General features: G+C 45.4%; 1 protein-coding gene and 1 long non-coding RNA gene across 3 annotated transcripts; both read right to left on the bottom strand.

Annotated features, from left to right (window-relative positions):
* Positions 1-7,472: 7,472 nt before the first annotated feature.
* Positions 7,473-8,133, bottom strand: LOC127149705 (40S ribosomal protein S27-2-like). The gene is given in 5 exon segments (XM_051085567.1): positions 7,473-7,621; positions 7,734-7,762; positions 7,953-8,024; positions 8,026-8,052; positions 8,128-8,133. Coding segments are annotated over 5 exon segments (261 nt in total). The 3' UTR covers positions 7,473-7,494.
* Positions 8,134-8,194: 61 nt separating this feature from the next.
* LOC127149882 (uncharacterized) lies at positions 8,195-16,657 on the bottom strand. 2 transcript variants are annotated; one of them, XR_007821719.1, is made up of 3 exons: positions 16,373-16,657; positions 16,235-16,298; positions 8,195-8,503 (listed from the first exon to the last, which is right to left on the bottom strand). It is a non-coding gene; the product is annotated as an uncharacterized LOC127149882 (long non-coding RNA). The 2 variants fall into 2 exon arrangements; XR_007821718.1 differs by lacking the exon at positions 16,235-16,298 and adding an exon at positions 9,107-9,170.
* Positions 16,658-20,468: the final 3,811 nt, after the last annotated feature.

Below are 20,468 nucleotides of genomic sequence, written 5' to 3'. Positions count from 1 at the left end.
TCCATATCTTCAGTGCAAAGACTACAGCTGCCAACTCCAAGTCATGGGTAGGGTAGTTCTGCTCATGGATCTTCAACTGGCGGGAGGCATAAGCAACTACCTTACCCTGCTGCATCAGGACACAACCTAGTCCCTTCTTGGAGGCGTCACTATAGATTACAAAGTTTCCCGAACCATCGGGCACTGTCAGGACCGGTGCAGTCACTAGCTTCTGTTTGAGCTCCTGAAAGCTCCTCTCGCAAGCTGGGCTCCAGACAAAAGGGGTTCCCTTCTTGGTCAACTGGGTCAACGGGCTGGCTATACGTGAGAAGTCTTCCACGAACCTCCTGTAGTAACCTGCCAAGCCCAGAAAACTTCGAATTTCACTAACCGTGGACGGTCGGGTCCAGTTGGTCACCGCTTCAATCTTTGCGGGATCTACTGAAACTCCCTCACTGGAAACCACGTGGCCAAGAAACGTCACCTTCCTTAACCAGAATTCACACTTGGAGAACTTGGCATACAACTTGTTGGCTCGAAGGGTCTCCAAAACTTGGTGTAAGTGCTCCTCGTGCTCAGCCTCAGTTTTTGAGTAAATGAGGATGTCGTCAATGAAGACTATGACGAACGAGTCTAGAAACTCCTTAAACACCCTGTTCATCAGATCCATGAATACTGCAGGAGCGTTAGTCAAGCCGAAAGACATCACAACGAATTCGTAATGTCCGTACCTCGATCGAAAGGCCGTCTTGGGGATGTCACTGTCCCTAATCCTCAACTGGTGATAGCCTGATCGCAGGTCGATCTTGGAGAAGACGGTGGCTCCCTGCAACTGATCGAACAGGTCATCAATCCTGGGCAAGGGGTAGCGGTTTTTGACTGTCACCTTGTTCAGCTCTCGGTAGTCAATACAAAGGCGCATTGACCCATCCTTCTTCTTCACGAACAATACTGGGGCTCCCCAAGGCGACACACTGGGCCGGATGAAGCCTTTGTCCAGCAACTCCTGTAACTGGACCTTCAACTCCTTTAGTTCGGCTGGAGCCATTCTGTAAGGGGCCCTCGAGATTGGGGCAGTGCCCGGCTCTAACTCGATAGCGAAGTCTACTTCTCTGGGAGGCGGAAGTCCTGGAAGTTCGTCTGGAAAAACGTCGGGGTACTCTCTTACCACTGGTTCGGAAGATAGGGAAACTTCCGGCTCTCTCACATCCACTACGCTTGCCAAAATACCCCAAGTACCCTGGCTGAGTAGTTTACTAGCCTTCATGGCTGAGATGACCTTGGGTATACATACCATGCCTGCCCCCCTGAATTTGAAACTAGCCTCGGAGGGAGGGTTGAAGACAACTTCCTTGCCATAACAGTCTATATTTGCATGGTTGGCTGATAGCCAATCCATGCCTAGTATCACATCAAAATCCTGCATGTCTAACACTAGCAAGGTCACGTCTAACATACGATTCGCTATCTCTACCCGACATGCCTTTATTTGTTCTTTGGATAACAGGACCTCCCCAGATGGAGTAGAAACCGACAAAACACTACCCAAAGGCTCTACCTCTAAACCCACATGCTGAACGAAAACGGAGGATATAAACGAGTGAGATGACCCAGAGTCAAATAGCACAAAAGCATAGTGCCCCAAAATTGGGAGCGTACCTGTCACCATAGTGCCAGCTCGCTCGGCCTCCTGCCGGGTAGTGGCGAAAACTCTCCCCTGCTGGGCCGCAGAAGGCTGGGGCGGTGTCGTCTCAAAGGGTTTCCGAGGACACATATCAGCAGTGTGCCCCAGCTGTCTGCACCTAAAGCAGACTCCACTTCCAGCCAAGCAACGACCTCCGTGGACTCTCCCGCAGGTAGTACAAGCGGGTAGCTCTCTCAGAGTCCTCCCGGCTGCTGCAAGCTCCCGTCGGTGTCTCTGGAAGACACCTCCTGACCTCAGTGTTCGCTGCGGTGCTACGTCAGGCTGCGTCTCAACCTTTCTCTTCTGTCCCAAGGCTGACCCTCTGCCGGCAGCCTTAGACGCATCGGCTCTCTCAGGCAGGCTCAAATCCAGTGCTATACGTAGTGCATCAGCATGCGTGGCTGGGCGGAGGGCTCTGACAATGCCCTGAAGGTCTAGCCTGAGTCCTCTAACAAATTTCTCCGTCCTGGCAGCCTCATCTCTTACCATATCGGGAGCAAAGCGGGACAGCATATCGAACTCGGCGTCGTACTGCTCCACCGTCATGTCGCCTTGCTCCAAGTTTAGGAACTCTTGCAGCTTGGCGTGCTTCACATTGGCGGAGAAAAACTTAGCATAGAAGTTCTCCTTGAACTGCTCCCATGTTATTTTGCTTACATCGCCCCCTAGCATTCTCTCCGCGGTCTCCCACCAGGCGGTGCCCCTGTCCTCCAAGAAGAAGACTGCACACTGCACCTTCTGGTCTTCTGGGCACTTCATGTACCGGAAAATAGTCTCTATGGACGTCAACCACATTTGGGCCTTTGTGGGGTTGTCCATGGATCCGTCAAAGGTCTTGGGATTATACTTCCTGAAATCCCGTAAGTGTTTCGCCTCGGCCGACAGTTGAACTGGTACTGGTTGAGCTTCCTCAGGGGCTGGAGGAGCGACGGCCTGAGCCTGAACAGGGGCGGCCTGGGCCTGAGCAGGGGCGGCCTCGGCCTGAACAGGGGCGGCCTGGTTCTGCTGGGCGGCAAGGAAAGGCGCCAAAGCAGCTTGCAGCATGTCCTGATAACGCTGCTCCATCGCGGCGAGATCCGCCTGGGTGACCGGTGCGTTTGGGTCGACTGCCGGTGCAACAGGTGGCGCCTCCGGCTGGCCACGACCGGCTCCTCTGCCTCCCCTACCACCTCCTCGGCGTGTACCTCTACGTGGCGGCATTCTCCCTAAAATTCACCAACAAACTTTTCACCACAAGAACTTATCACCCTATATCTAGGTCTTAGACTATTCAGGCAAAATTGTAATCTTAACATTAGCAAGGCTTTAGACATACCTGGCGAGTGCCGAAGGACCGTATTGCCATAGGGTGAAGTAAAAACCAAAAACAAAAATGACTTACATTGTAGGTCAGTCTACAGAACCTAAAACACTGTGCTCTGATACCAACTGTAACGACCCAACTCCTTATGCTGAATCGAAGTCATTACTAAATATAGAACAAGTGGTTTAAGTCTAAAAATTTTATTAAAAGCATACGGTTCAAGAAATTCATTTATAAAAACATAAACAAGGTAGTCATGCAAAAATGTAAAAACGTTCTGAAATCCTACTCGGGCCCTATCTACATAAAAGATAGTGAAAAAAAAAAAAAAGTACTCAAACTCAAACGCTAAAATCTGAAATAAGAAACAAGCGGAAGCGGTAGTCCCTATGGCCCTCCTCGGTCTCACTTCGGGTCGCTCGCCAGCTTGCCCTTGCCTTTGCCTCGTCCTCTACCTGAAAACATAAAGTGGAGAGAATGAGTATAAAAATACTCAGTAAGGGACCCACTACTAGTCCCACTAGGTGCCTGTTAACTTCCTGTTAGAGTCCTGATAACTGGTACCCAATCTCTGGCACGTTCCCGAACACGTGCAATCATGCGCTCCCGTAGGAACGTAACTCTGGTCTTCGGTGCCCGGGGGACACCTAGGACAGTCGGGATGCGAGGACCCCGTCGAGTCACTCGAGTCATGTCTATATCATGCTAGACTGGCGTCCCGTCGGACCACACAGTCCTCAATAGGTGGTGATCCCGAAGGACACCCATGCAGGTACGACTCTAACAGAATCAAGCTAACAGGTACCCTAATTGCAGTATACATACACATGGCATCAGCATATAACATGTCACATAAATCATTTCTACACTCTCCGTCCCGACATTCGTCGTAACCATAATAAATCTTGCCACGCACAACAGGCTATAGCACAACTATATCGTCATTTGCATCATACTAACATTTATTTCAGGCATCATACTGTCAAATTCTCAATATGCAACATAGGGCATACGCAGTCTCATACTTCAAACATGAAACTAGTAGTAGAATCTCTTACCTGGAGATCTACTTGTCGAGTCCTAACCGCGAGGCAGTACGTTTTCCAAGCGACGAAGTCCTAACTGTTTAATAAATCAAAATTCGTAAATAGGTCGCCAACGACCAACGGTTCGAGACTCAATTGAATTTAACTTACCCTAGAAGGAGGTTGCAGTGCTCGAGCCCCTACTGAAGAAATCCCGCGCTGCAGTAATTTCTTGGTCCAAGACGTCCCTTGAGGAAAATAATTTAATTTAGACCCAAATTAATTTAACTAACGTCCGAGCATGGAGTCTTACCGGAAAGACCACAATAATTAATTAGCTTACCGAAATATAGGTGGATGGAGCCAATTTAGTCCTGGCGGCTCGGCTGGAAGAAGACAGGACCGGCTCGGCTTGGGCAGACGCGGCTCGGCTCGGTACAGGGATTTCGCGTGCGGCTCGGCTTGCAACAGGGGAGACGCGGCTCGGCTACGCAAAAGCGCGCGGCGCGGCTTCACACGCGGGCGCGGCTCACGCACGGGTGCACGCGGGCGCGGGTCGGGTTTCCGGAAGGTGGCGCGCGTCGGTTCGGGTCGCGGGGCGGGTCTTCGGTCGGACCCTTGCGCGCGAGGCTTCGGCTTCCGGATTTCGGGCGGCGCGGCGGTTGTTGGTGGTCCGGCTACCGCGGCTTCGCTCGGCGACGGCTACCGACTGGCGTTTCGGCTGCGCTTGCGTCGGATCGGAGCGGCGCGCCTCGGCTGGCTGACGGGTTGGCTGCGGACGCGCGGAGGCGGCTTCGACTCGGCTTCGGCGTGCGAGAGACGGCTGCTCCGACGGACGCTCGGCTGCGCAGATCGGCTTGGACGATTCTCCCGGCGCGGCTGGGAGCTCGGCGACGGCTCGGTTGCGACTGCGGCTCGGCTGCGCTGCTGAACAGAGAAGGGTACTTGGCGGCTCGGGTTCGCGGCGGCGGCGGCGGCGGCGGCGGCGGCGGCGTGCGGCGGCTAGGGTTTCAATAGGAAAATTTTTCCCCCTTTTTCTTTCTTGAAAATTTTCCTCTTCCTCTTTACGCACGAGTCCCAAGGCCTCTTTTTAAAAGAAATAAAAATAATAAAAGAAATCTTTAAAACCCTCTTTCCTCTCTCCTCCAATAACCACCTTTGACCCTTTCCAAGGCCATTTATTTGTTAAGCCAATAATTTATTTCACCCCCTAACTTCAAAATTAATACATAAAAAAAAACTTTACTTTAATACTAATAATAAACACACTTTAGTATTAATATTAATGGTCAAAACAAAAGGAAACCGAAATTGTTGGGCGTTACATATGGACCTCTAGAGTTTTTTTTTTTTTTGCGAAATTATTTTATACAATATAAATATTATGTCGTTTTGTTATATTTTAAAAAAGACGAGGAAAAAATCTTCTTTTCTTTGTTTAAATTCTTTGAATTTTACCCGTATTAAAATTTAAATTTGAGATGTTTATGAGTTGGAATCACAATTACAAATCTACACTCGCTGTAGCAGAAGATCTTATAAAATTGGGATCTCTTATTTTTGGGATTTAACCCATTCAATGAGATGGAAGTTGAGTAAAATTTCATGTGCAAGTAAACATCATATATTTTATTGTTTCAAATGCTATTGGATTGCATATTATTTTTAAACAATGTTGAAGTGATTCTATTTAATATCATTCAGTTGTAAAGTTTTGTAGAGATGGATTTGAAGCACATCGGGGAAATGAATAGGATATAATACATGTTATTATGTTTTGTGTCTAATTTCTATTTTGCCTCTAAATTTAAATATATTTTTTTAATCTTTTACATTTTGGAAATATTACAATTTTATATTTTAAGTTTCGATTTTGTTTTAATGATTTTTCTCTAAATACAGATTTTTAGGGTGTGTTTAATTGGGCTTTTGAAGTGTCATTTTTTGAAAAAATTGTAGTGTTTGATAAATTTAAATAATGTATTTTTTAGAAAATAATTTATAAAATAATTCATTTCAGAGAAAATGGTTGAAAACCATATTTTTATCAAATGAATTGTAGAGATTGACCGGGAAATTAGAACTTTTTTCATTTTATATGAAAATTACAAAAATGCCATTATTTTTTTGTTAAAAAATTATTTTTATTATGTTTCTCTCATTTTTATTGGTTTTTAATAATAATGCCCCCACAAAAATGCCTTAGATTACAAAACAAAAAAAAAATCATATAATTTTAAAATTATTATTATTATTATTATTATTATTATTATTATTATTATTATTATTATTATTATTATTATTATATTTTGTTGTTGGAAATCGATTATTATTTATAGGATTAAGAGTTTAAGTATCAAAATACTTCTACTTTTATAATTAAATTATCTAAAAAATTTAATACGAAAAAAAAAAATAATGCTTGGTTTTAACTTTCCTAATTTCAAAATTTTAAAACAATTAGGGTGCGTTTGGGGGAATGGTTGATTTAGGGAAGGGTTAGTGTTATGTAAGTGTTGTTTAGGGGAAGAGTTTAGAAATGTAGTTTTATGATAATATATGTTTGGGGGAAGGATTAGGTGGGAAGAGTTAATGAGATTTTATGATAAAATGTGTTTGGGGGAAGGGTTAGGTGGGTAGGTTTATGTGGATTTTATGATTAAATTTATTTGGGAAAATTGTTATATGGGTTGGGTTAATTTTTTTTTATGTAGTATAATATTTTTTAAATTAGATTGTAAATATGATAAAAAAAATTATTGCACACTTTTTAACGAAAGCGTCGAACCCGTCTTATTGAAAATAATTTATTGTATGTGTAATGTTATTAAATTAATACAGACAGTTGTGACTATTGTGACTATTTTCTTTAATTTTAAATAAACATTATGAAGGAAAAAAATAGTTCTTTACAATAGCAAATGCTATAAACTATCTCGTGATGTCTCGTAGGACGACTCTACAAAATCCCTCCCTCTCATCCTCAGGCATGAGTACGAAACCCCAAAGATCGTCCATACGAGACAGAAGATGCCTTTGCAATAACGTCCTATCCAAACTCGTTAGTTCTGGCATCTCATGCAATATGCGGAAGAATTTCGTGCGCACATGGTTGTCATTTGCAAGGGTGCGTGCAAGCCACTCCGCAATCAGCCTGAGTGTTTTAGCAGTTGAACGCCATAATGTTCGAATTATTACTATTCGCCTAAACATTTTTAAACCGAAGTGAAGGGATGTAAAAGGAAAAAAAGGAAAACATATGCATACAGTTGACCATTGATAGATTCTCATGCAAATTAAAATAGTGCACAATAAAGAGTGGATAAAAGAAAGTTAAGCTTTTACTAAATGCAGTTAAAAGTTCAGTACACACAGCGACCAGATGGGTATTTCTATGATAACCACACACTTGCTCTTGATATATCTAGATATTATCCACACTTTAAAAAAGAAAAAACTAATTTGGGCTATTGAAGGAAGGAAGGAAGCCATCCACCGCATCATCAATCACCCTTTCTTCTAAAAGAACACCACTCGGTGAGTCTAGCACGTCCTCTTGTTGGCTGGCATAAGACTGTTTGGTAGTTACCGCATACCACAACAATTTGAGAGTGGCTGAAGACAGTGGTACTGCATTTTGTTGACAAAAACAATCATCATTAGAAATTTCAATCCACATCATCTTCAAGTAGAATCCAAAAGAGTTGCAAATATATCAAACTAGTGATAAGTGATGGAACACATGTTGAAACATCCTTGGCACTTGATGTCCTTCAAATCGTCAACATATGACAATTAAAGCAGTATTGTAAGGATCTCATAATATTATAGAAATTAAGACAAAAAACAGAAAAATTAACTACTGAACAAGGAGAACTTGGTGATACGACACTAGATTGATGTGCAAAATTTGAACAGTCACAAGAAATGGCATGGAAAGGAAATAGAAGAAAAAGAATACCATGAAGAAGTTGGGTGATTGCACAAGACACTTGGGCTTGTGCTCCCTCTTCTTTAACTCAACAGGAGGATTTCAGTAAATCAATATCGTTTTAAAGAACCTGTAGATACAAAAATAAAACATCTCATTTCAACAACTTTAGAGTTAACAACCCGATACGCCTTTTCAAGGCCACAGACATTGAAACAAAAACTAACATTAAATTAATAAGAAAGGGAGTATAGCTGTAACGACCCAACTCCTTATGCTGAATCGAAGTCATTACTAAATATAGAACAAGTGGTTTAAGTCTAAAAATTTTATTAAAAGCATACGGTTCAAGAAATTCATTTATAAAAACATAAACAAGGTAGTCATGCAAAAATGTAAAAACGTTCTGAAATCCTACTCGGGCCCTATCTACATAAAAGATAGTGAAAAATAAAAAGTACTCAAACTCAAATGCTAAAATCTGAAATAAGAAATAAGCGGAAGCGGTAGTCCCTATGGCCCTCCTCGGTCTCACTTCGGGTCGCTCGCCAGCTTGCCCTTGCCTTTGCCTCGTCCTCTACCTGAAAACATAAAGTGGAGAGAATGAGTATAAAAATACTCAGTAAGGGACCCACTACTAGTCCCACTAGGTGCCTGTTAACTTCCTGTTAGAGTCCTGATAACTGGTACCCAATCTCTGGCACGTTCCCGAACACGTGCAATCATGCGCTCCCGTAGGAACGTAACTCTGGTCTTCGGTGCCCGGGGACACCTAGGACAGTCGGGATGCGAGGACCCCGTCGAGTCACTCGAGTCATGTCTATATCATGCTAGACTGGCGTCCCGTCGGACCACACAGTCCTCAATAGGTGGTGATCCCGAAGGACACCCATGCAGGTACGACTCTAACAGAATCAAGCTAACAGGTACCCTAATTTGCAGTATACATACACATGGCACCAGCATATAACATGTCACATAAATCATTTCTACACTCTCCGCCCCGACATTCGTCGTAACCATAATAAATCTTGCCACGCATAACAGGCTATAGCACAACTATATCGTCATTTGCATCATACTAACATTTATTTCAGGCATCATACTGTCAAACTCTCAATATGCAACATAGGGCATACACAGTCTCATACTTCAAACATGAAACTAGTAGTAGAATCTCTTACCTGGAGATCTACTTGTCGAGTCCTAACCGCGAGGCAGTACGCTTTCCAAGCGACGAAGTCCTAACTGTTTAATAAGTCAAAATTCGTAAACAGGTCGCCAACGACCAACGGTTCGAGACTCAATTGAATTTAACTTACCCTAGAAGGAGGTTGCAGTGCTCGAGCCCCTACTGAAGGAAATCCCGCGCTGCAGTAATTTCTTGGTCCAAGACGTCCCTTGAGGAAAATAATATAATTTAGATCCAAATTAATTTAACTAACGTCCGAGCATGGAGTCTTACCGGAAAAACCACAATAATTAATTAGCTTACCAAAATATAGGTGGATGGAGCCAATTTAGTCCTGGCGGCTCGGCTGGAAGAAGACAGGACCGGCTCGGCTTGGGCAGACGCGGCTCGGCTCGGTACAGGGATTTCGCGTGCGGCTCGGCTTGCAACAGTGGGGAGACGCGGCTCGGCTTGCAACAGGGAGACGCGGCTCGGCTACACAAAAGCGCGCGGCGCGGCTTCACACGCGGGCGCGGCTTCACACGCGGGCGCGGCTCACGCACGGGTGCACGCGGGCGCGGGTCGGGTTTCCGGAGGGTGGCGCGCGTCGGTTCGGGTCGCGGGGCGGGTCTTCGGTCGGACCTTTGCGCGCGAGGCTTCGGCTTCCGGATCTCGGGTGGCGCGGCGGCTGCTGGTGGTCCGGCTACCGCGGCTTCGCTCGGCGACGGCTACGACTGGCGTTTCGGCTGCGCTTGCGTCGGATCGGAGCGGCGCGCCTCGGCTGGCTGACGGGTTGGCTGCGGACGCACGGAGGCGGCTTCGACTCGGCTTCGGCGTCCGACGGGCGCTCGGCTGCGCAGATCGGCTTGGACGATCTCCCGGCGCGGCTGGAAACTCGGCGACGGCTCGGTCGCGATTGCGGCTCGGCTGCGCTGCTGAACAGAGAAGGATGCTTGGCGGCTCGGGTTCGCGGCGGCGGCGGCGGCGGCGGCGTGCGGCGGCTAGGGTTTCAAAAGGAAAATTTTTTTTTTTTTTTTCTCCCTTTTTCTTTCTTTGAAAATTTTCCTCTTCCTCTTTACGCACGAGTCCCAAGGCCTCTTTTTAAAAGAAATAAAAATAATAAAAATAATAAAAGAATCTTTAAAACCCTCTTTCCTCTCTCCTCCAATAACCACTTTTGACCCTTTCCAAGGCCATTTATTTGTTAAGCCAATAATTTATTTCACCCCCCTAACTTCATAATTAAACCATAAAAACTTTAGTTTAATACTAATAATAAACACACTTAGTATTAATATTAATGGTCAAAACAAAAAGGAAACCGAAATTGTCGGGCGTTACAATCTTCCCTCCTAAAAAAAAACTTTCGTCCTCGAAAGTTCTAATCCTCGAACAGCTCGGGGTACTGGGCTCTCATATCCTCTTCTTTCTCCCACGTGGCCTCTTCCACTCCATGGTTCTGCCAAAGGATTTTGACCAGTGGAATTTCTCGACTGCGAAGCTTCTTGACCTCCCTTGCCAGGACCTCGACAGGCTGCTCCTCGTAGCTCAGGTTCTCGCTAACCTGCAGTGGCTCGAAGTCCACCACATGTGTTGGGTCTGCGACATATTTCCTCAGCATGGAGATATGGAATACGTCGTGCACTGCAGCAAACGATGGGGGTAGCGCCAAGCGGTAAGCCACGGGGCCAATCCGCTCCAATATCTCGAACGGCCCTACGAAGCGTGGGCTCAGCTTCCCCTTCTTCGCGAACCTCAGAACACCCTTCATAGGCACTACCTTCAGAAAGACCATATCTCCCACTTTAAACTCGAGGTCCTTACGTCGTACATCAGCGTAACTCTTCTGTCTGCTCTGGGCTGTCAGCATACGAGCTCGGATCTTCTGTATGGCTGCGTTGGTCGTCTGTACTAACTCGGGGCCTAGCATCCTCTGCTCTCCAACCTCGCCCCAGCAGACAGGGGATCTACAGCACTTGCCATACAGAGCCTCGAACGGTGCCATACCGATAGTAGCCTGGTAGCTGTTGTTATAGGCAAACTCCATCAGATGCAGATGGGAGTCCCAACTTCCTGAAAACTCTAGTACGCAGGCTCGCAGCATGTCTTCTAAAATCTGGTTCAATCTCTCTGTCTGACCATCAGTCTGAGGGTGGAATGCCGTGCTGAAGTCCAACCTTGTACCTAATGCAAGTTGAAGTCCTTTCCAGAACTTCGATGTGAAACGGGCGTCTCTGTCTGAAATGATGGATACGGGTACTCCATGTAGTCTCACAATCTCTGTCATATATAGCTGCCCCCACTTACTGGCAGTGTAAGTGGATTTCCCTGGCACGAAATGGGCCGACTTCGTGAGTCTGTCGACCACGACCCAGATCACCGTGTAGCCCCTTAGGGTCTTGGGCAGTCCCGTAATAAAATCCATCGACACACTCTCCCACTTCCACCCTGGCACACTCAAGGGTTGCAACAACCCTGCTGGATGCTGCCTAGGTGCCTTCACCTGCTGGCACACCAAGCATCTACTGACAAAGTCTGCCACATCCCTCTTCATGCCCCTCCACCAATAGACACTCCTTAAGTCCTGGTACATCTTCGTACTCCCAGGGTGCATGGTAAACGGGGAACTGTGAGCCTCAGTCAAAAGCTCCGTCTTAACTGCGCTGTCTTCCGGCACACAGAGGCGTCCTTCAAACATAAGGCCATCGTCAGAGGATATGGAGAAGCCTTCACCTTGCTCTGTCTCTACCACGCGACGCTTCTCTGCCAGATAAGGATCATTCAGCTGAGCAGCAATGATCTTTTGCCTCAAGGTTGGCTGGACTGTCAACTGAGCCAACTGTGCGGTAACCTCACCTACTGAGACTGCAATCTCTGCCCTCTCAAAGTCCCTGAGTAAGGGGGTCTGCTTGGTGATTAGCGCTGCTGAATGTGCAACTTTCCTACTTAGCGCATCAGCCACTACATTCGCTTTACCTGGGTGGTATAGGATCTCGCAGTCGTAGTCTTTCACCAACTCAAGCCACCTCCTCTGCCTCATGTTCAACTCCTTCTGGGTGAAGAAGTACTTCAGGCTCTTATGATCGGTGTAAATCTGAATCTTCTCACCGTACAGATAGTGCCTCCATATCTTCAGTGCAAAGACTACAGCTGCCAACTCCAAGTCATGGGTAGGGTAGTTCTGCTCATGGATCTTCAACTGGCGGGAGGCATAAGCAACTACCTTACCCTGCTGCATCAGGACACAACCTAGTCCCTTCTTGGAGGCGTCACTATAGATTACAAAGTTTCCCGAACCATCGGGCACTGTCAGGACCGGTGCAGTCACTAGCTTCTGTTTGAGCTCCTGAAAGCTCCTCTCGCAAGCTGGGCTCCAGACAAAAGGGGTTCCCTTCTTGGTCAACTGGGTCAACGGGCTGGCTATACGTGAGAAGTCTTCCACGAACCTCCTGTAGTAACCTGCCAAGCCCAGAAAACTTCGAATTTCACTAACCGTGGACGGTCGGGTCCAGTTGGTCACCGCTTCAATCTTTGCGGGATCTACTGAAACTCCCTCACTGGAAACCACGTGGCCAAGAAACGTCACCTTCCTTAACCAGAATTCACACTTGGAGAACTTGGCATACAACTTGTTGGCTCGAAGGGTCTCCAGAACTTGGTGTAAGTGCTCCTCGTGCTCAGCCTCAGTTTTTGAGTAAATGAGGATGTCGTCAATGAAGACTATGACGAACGAGTCTAGAAACTCCTTAAACACCCTGTTCATCAGATCCATGAATACTGCAGGAGCGTTAGTCAAGCCGAAAGACATCACAACGAATTCGTAATGTCCGTACCTCGATCGAAAGGCCGTCTTGGGGATGTCACCGTCCCTAATCCTCAACTGGTGATAGCCTGATCGCAGGTCGATCTTGGAGAAGACGGTGGCTCCCTGCAACTGATCGAACAGGTCATCAATCCTGGGCAAGGGGTAGCGGTTTTTGACTGTCACCTTGTTCAGCTCTCGGTAGTCAATACAAAGGCGCATTGACCCATCCTTCTTCTTCACGAACAATACTGGGGCTCCCCAAGGCGACACACTGGGCCGGATGAAGCCTTTGTCCAGCAACTCCTGTAACTGGACCTTCAACTCCTTTAGTTCGGCTGGAGCCATTCTGTAAGGGGCCCTCGAGATTGGGGCAGTGCCCGGCTCTAACTCGATAGCGAAGTCTACTTCTCTGGGAGGCGGAAGTCCTGGAAGTTCGTCTGGAAAAACGTCGGGGTACTCTCTTACCACTGGTTCGGAAGATAGGGAAACTTCCGGCTCTCTCACATCCACTACGCTTGCCAAAATACCCCAAGTACCCTGGCTGAGTAGTTTACTAGCCTTCATGGCTGAGATGACCTTGGGTATACATACCATGCCTGCCCCCCTGAATTTGAAACTAGCCTCGGAGGGAGGGTTGAAGACAACTTCCTTGCCATAACAGTCTATATTTGCATGGTTGGCTGATAGCCAATCCATGCCTAGTATCACATCAAAATCCTGCATGTCTAACACTAGCAAGGTCACGTCTAACATACGATTCGCTATCTCTACCCGACATGCCTTTATTTGTTCTTTGGATAACAGGACCTCCCCAGATGGAGTAGAAACCGACAAAACACTACCCAAAGGCTCTACCTCTAAACCCACATGCTGAACGAAAACGGAGGATATAAACGAGTGGGATGACCCAGAGTCAAATAGCACAAAAGCATAGTGCCCCAAAATTGGGAGCGTACCTGTCACCATAGTGCCAGCTCGCTCGGCCTCCTGCCGGGTAGTGGCGAAAACTCTCCCCTGCTGGGCCGCAGAAGGCTGGGGCGGTGTCGTCTCAAAGGGTTTCCGAGGACACATATCAGCAGTGTGCCCCGGCTGTCTGCACCTAAAGCAGACTCCACTTCCAGCCAAGCAACGACCTCCGTGGACTCTCCCGCAGGTAGTACAAGCGGGTAGCTCTCTCAGAGTCCTCCCGGCTGCTGCAAGCTCCCGTCGGTGTCTCTGGAAGACACCTCCTGACCTCAGTGTTCGCTGCGGTGCTACGTCAGGCTGCGTCTCAACCTTTCTCTTCTGTCCCAAGGCTGACCCTCTGCCGGCAGCCTTAGACGCATCGGCTCTCTCAGGCAGGCTCAAATCCAGTGCTATACGTAGTGCATCAGCATGCGTGGCTGGGCGGAGGGCTCTGACAATGCCCTGAAGGTCTAGCCTGAGTCCTCTAACAAATTTCTCCGTCCTGGCAGCCTCATCTCTTACCATATCGGGAGCAAAGCGGGACAGCATATCGAACTCGGCGTCGTACTGCTCCACCGTCATGTCGCCTTGCTCCAAGTTTAGGAACTCTTGCAGCTTGGCGTGCTTCACATTGGCGGAGAAAAACTTAGCATAGAAGTTCTCCTTGAACTGCTCCCATGTTATTTTGCTTACATCGCCCCCTAGCATTCTCTCCGCGGTCTCCCACCAGGCGGTGCCCCTGTCCTCCAAGAAGAAGACTGCACACTGCACCTTCTGGTCTTCTGGGCACTTCATGTACCGGAAAATAGTCTCTATGGACGTCAACCACATTTGGGCCTTTGTGGGGTTGTCCATGGATCCGTCAAAGGTCTTGGGATTATACTTCCTGAAATCCCGTAAGTGTTTCGCCTCGGCCGACAGTTGAACTGGTACTGGTTGAGCTTCCTCAGGGGCTGGAGGAGCGACGGCCTGAGCCTGAACAGGGGCGGCCTGGGCCTGAGCAGGGGCGGCCTCGGCCTGAACAGGGGCGGCCTGGTTCTGCTGGGCGGCAAGGAAAGGCGCCAAAGCAGCTTGCAGCATGTCCTGATAACGCTGCTCCATTGCGGCGAGATCCGCCTGGGTGACCGGTGCGTTTGGGTCGACTGCCGGTGCAACAGGTGGCGCCTCCGGCTGGCCACGACCGGCTCCTCTGCCTCCCCTACCACCTCCTCGGCGTGTACCTCTACGTGGCGGCATTCTCCCTAAAATTCACCAACAAACTTCTCACCACAAGAACTTAACACCCTATATCTAGGTCTTAGACTATTCAGGCAAAATTGTAATCTTAACATTAGCAAGGCTTTAGACATACCTGGCGAGTGCCGAAGGACCGTATAGCCATAGGGTGAAGTAAAACCAAACAAAAATGACTTACATCGTAGGTCAGTCTACAGAACCTAAAACACTGTGCTCTGATACCAACTGTAACGACCCAACTCCTTATGCTGAATCGAAGTCATTACTAAATATAGAACAAGTGGTTTAAGTCTAAAAATTTTATTAAAAGCATACGGTTCAAGAAATTCATTTATAAAAACATAAACAAGGTAGTCATGCAAAAATGTAAAAACGTTCTGAAATCCTACTCGGGCCCTATCTACATAAAAGATAGTGAAAAATAAAAAGTACTCAAACTCAAATGCTAAAATCTGAAATAAGAAATAAGCGGAAGCGGTAGTCCCTATGGCCCTCCTCGGTCTCACTTCGGGTCGCTCGCCAGCTTGCCCTTGCCTTTGCCTCGTCCTCTACCTGAAAACATAAAGTGGAGAGAATGAGTATAAAAATACTCAGTAAGGGACCCACTACTAGTCCCACTAGGTGCCTGTTAACTTCCTGTTAGAGTCCTGATAACTGGTACCCAATCTCTGGCACGTTCCCGAACACGTGCAATCATGCGCTCCCGTAGGAACGTAACTCTGGTCTTCGGTGCCCGGGGACACCTAGGACAGTCGGGATGCGAGGACCCCGTCGAGTCACTCGAGTCATGTCTATATCATGCTAGACTGGCGTCCCGTCGGACCACACAGTCCTCAATAGGTGGTGATCCCGAAGGACACCCATGCAGGTACGACTCTAACAGAATCAAGCTAACAGGTACCCTAATTTGCAGTATACATACACATGGCACCAGCATATAACATGTCACATAAATCATTTCTACACTCTCCGCCCCGACATTCGTCGTAACCATAATAAATCTTGCCACGCATAACAGGCTATAGCACAACTATATCGTCATTTGCATCATACTAACATTTATTTCAGGCATCATACTGTCAAACTCTCAATATGCAACATAGGGCATACACAGTCTCATACTTCAAACATGAAACTAGTAGTAGAATCTCTTACCTGGAGATCTACTTGTCGAGTCCTAACCGCGAGGCAGTACGCTTTCCAAGCGACGAAGTCCTAACTGTTTAATAAGTCAAAATTCGTAAACAGGTCGCCAACGACCAACGGTTCGAGACTCAATTGAATTTAACTTACCCTAGAAGGAGGTTGCAGTGCTCGAGCCCCTACTGAAGGAAATCCCGCGCTGCAGTAATTTCTTGGTCCAAGACGTCCCTTGAGGAAAATAATATAATTTAGATCCAAATTAATTTAACTAACGTCCGAGCATGGAGTCTTACCGGAAAAACCACAATAATTAATTAGCTTACCAAAATATAGGTGGATGGAGCCAATTTAGTCCTGGCGGCTCGGCTGGAAGAAGACAGGACCGGCTCGGCTTGGGCAGACGCGGCTCGGCTCGGTACAGGGATTTCGCGTGCGGCTCGGCTTGCAACAGTGGGGAGACGCGGCTCGGCTTGCAACAGGGAGACGCGGCTCGGCTACACAAAAGCGCGCGGCGCGGCTTCACACGCGGGCGCGGCTTCACACGCGGGCGCGGCTCACGCACGGGTGCACGCGGGCGCGGGTCGGGTTTCCGGAGGGTGGCGCGCGTCGGTTCGGGTCGCGGGGCGGGTCTTCGGTCGGACCTTTGCGCGCGAGGCTTCGGCTTCCGGATCTCGGGTGGCGCGGCGGCTGCTGGTGGTCCGGCTACCGCGGCTTCGCTCGGCGACGGCTACGACTGGCGTTTCGGCTGCGCTTGCGTCGGATCGGAGCGGCGCGCCTCGGCTGGCTGACGGGTTGGCTGCGGACGCACGGAGGCGGCTTCGACTCGGCTTCGGCGTCCGACGGGCGCTCGGCTGCGCAGATCGGCTTGGACGATCTCCCGGCGCGGCTGGAAACTCGGCGACGGCTCGGTCGCGATTGCGGCTCGGCTGCGCTGCTGAACAGAGAAGGATGCTTGGCGGCTCGGGTTCGCGGCGGCGGCGGCGGCGGCGTGCGGCGGCTAGGGTTTCAAAAGGAAAATTTTTTTTTTTTTTTCTCCCTTTTTCTTTCTTTGAAAATTTTCCTCTTCCTCTTTACGCACGAGTCCCAAGGCCTCTTTTTAAAAGAAATAAAAATAATAAAAATAATAAAAGAATCTTTAAAACCCTCTTTCCTCTCTCCTCCAATAACCACTTTTGACCCTTTCCAAGGCCATTTATTTGTTAAGCCAATAATTTATTTCACCCCCCTAACTTCATAATTAAACCATAAAAACTTTAGTTTAATACTAATAATAAACACACTTAGTATTAATATTAATGGTCAAAACAAAAAGGAAACCGAAATTGTCGGGCGTTACAATAGCAAAACAACAAAATCAGCAAACGGTATCTGCTACAGTTGGAAGCCTAAACACAATTAAGAACATTCCATTTGTTTGCAATTCTTAGAAATCAATAAGCGCCAGCATGTGTTTGAATGAGAATAACTTCAATGTTTGACGTTTTTGTGCATAATTTCATTCAAATTTCACTGCAGGGTTCCAACTTTTTATTTAAAAATTGGAGAATGAAACAATAATCCCCTTTATTCTCAACCCACGCGTTATAAAACATAGTCTACCACCAATGTCCTACAATACTCATCTCCCAAAATATCATTCACATGATTCTCAATCATCAAACATTCCTTCAAAGAAAAATTAAATCGAAAAACAAAAAACTCAAAAAGACAACCATAAAATGTAAACAAAGGATTGAAATGTATCAATTCTTCTACCAAATTACAAATCCATCATTTAAGAGAGTATAAAGTAAAAAACCCCTGAGCTTAAAATACACCTAATATTAAACTGAGCATTCATACAATTCGGGAGAAACAAACATGGAAAATAACATATCCAAAAGAGAAATAGAATAGAATAAATCGAGTAGAAGAGGAATGAGAATTCACCATAAATACAGAATAAACAATAAAGCAGTAACAACAATTGAACTCCATCCTATTAAACGTAAAGTAACTTTTTTAATTAAAAAAAATCCTAAAACACGAAATTCTCCTCTAATTTCTACTGCAAAACAGCACCCGTCAACCAAAATTGGCAAAAATAGAGGGTGACGAAGAACGTTTAACAAACAAATTCAAGAGAAATTAGAAGCAAACCTGAAGAATTGAAGGAAGGAAGGAAAGGAAGACAGAGGAGAACGAAAAGCAAAATTGGATTTATTTAATCATACCGGTCGAACTTCTGTTCAAAGAATCGATGCAAATTGAAAATAGAAGAGAATAGGGAGAATAAGAAACGAAATCGGAATTAAAAGAAGAAGAGAATCAAAGAGAAGTTGAAGACGGATTGAGGAGAGCAGAGAATCGAAGAGAAGTTGAAGACGATTGAGGAGAGTGTAAACACGGGTTTGAAGGGTTTTCAGTAGATTTAATTTGGAAGGGGAAGGGATAAAACCGGGTTTATGGAAACCCTAAAACTAGGGTTTCCATAATCTGAATACCAAACGCGGGTTAGGGTTAAGTAACCCTAACCCCACAGTGCTAATCCGCCGTCCAAACGCCCCCTTAGTTTCAAGACATGTATTTTTTATGAAATTAGGTAATAGTGTTTAATAGTCCAAATTGGTAATTTGAGTTAAGTATAAACATTTTTGTTATATGACAAACCAAACAAAATTCACATATAAACACTTATAAGAAAATCTAACCAAATATGTAAGCGTTTAAATTTCAAACTCATTTTTAAGAAATATTTAAAAGAAAATGTATTATTGAGAAATATTTTTTTCATAGACAAACCAAACGCACCCTTAGTGTCATATTACAAACTTAACAATTAAAGAATACAAAATAACATAAAAAGAATAGAGAAGATTGACACAAATTTACATGATTCACTGATAACATATATTCTAGAATCTTACGAAATTTACATAGTCAACATAATAAACAATGCTTGAGTTGGAGTACTTATATAGTGCATTTATCAAGGAAATGAATTAAATAAATGATTAAACATCTCCTACACCAATTATGACTAGAATTTAAGGCATTTTAATAAATTTTCAACTTAACTTGAAATATCCTAAACAACCACATATTAGGATTCAAAGCATTCCAACAAATCTTTACCTTGACTTGAATTCTCTCATAAATAACAAATGTATCAGATGAAACATAAAACACATCATCTCCTAAATCAATTCTGATCAAGATTCAAGGCATGCCAATAAATCTCCACATTGACTTGAAAACTTCTAAACCAATACTAATTAGGATTCAAGGCATTCCATCATATCTCCACATTGACTTGAATGCTTTCATAGATAACATATGTACTAGATGCAACATAAAAACATATTGTCAAATGTACTCAGACTTCTCCCTCATGCTTCAAAGTGTCCCATAAATACCACAAGTAATTTAAAACATTCAGTAAAGTCTACATAAAGGTGTACTAGATGTATTTAGACTTCTTCCTCAAACTCAAGGTGGTAGAGTGACAAACAACTAAAGTTTGCAAAGAAAAACTTTCAAATCAAACTAGCATATTTAGGCTAGAAACATAATTTAATGAAGAAAGAAAACACAAAGCATTACTAAATTAGAAACATGAAACTCCACGAATGAATGCTTTTGGACTAGAGACAAAGATTTTCATAGAGAGATCTGAACCAAAACCTACATGAACAAAACATGAATTTCTAGACTAGAAACAACAAATTCATGAATAAAAACTTTTGGGCTAGAAACAAAAATCCTCATGAAGAGATATTTGAAACAAAGCCTACAAGAACAAAATTAGAACTTCTGGGTTGAAAACAAATATCTTCATATAGAGATCTAAAACAAAACTCACGTAGTGATTGATTTTAAAACAGAACAAAGATACGCAAAAACTTGTGCAAAAGTAGATTTGGCATAAATGTAAATAAATCAAATTGAATCAACTGGAGACAAAACCAAATTGAATGAACCAAATCAAATTGAACTGAATCAAGTCAAATCATACCAAACCAAAACCAAACTGGTTTGAGAGAACTAAATTGAATTGAGCTACCAAGCTAGACTAGTCTAACTGGATCGTAATTATCTCATAAAACCCACGTAAAAATGAACAAAATCCCACTTACGATAACTAACATTCGAGAATAAGACCCGTCTCTATCAACTCTCTAAGCTTCCTCCTTTAAGCTAATCCAAGAATCATGTTCTCAAAAGTGATGTCAACATTCTCTTTGCCAATGAGTTCATGCATAAGAAA

The sequence above is a fragment of the Cucumis melo genome, chromosome 6, assembly GCF_025177605.1.
Source record: "Cucumis melo cultivar AY chromosome 6, USDA_Cmelo_AY_1.0, whole genome shotgun sequence".
NCBI lineage: Eukaryota > Viridiplantae > Streptophyta > Magnoliopsida > Cucurbitales > Cucurbitaceae > Cucumis > Cucumis melo.
Note: the sequence above shows the minus strand (reverse complement) of the source record. Positions and strands in the feature narration are given on the sequence as shown.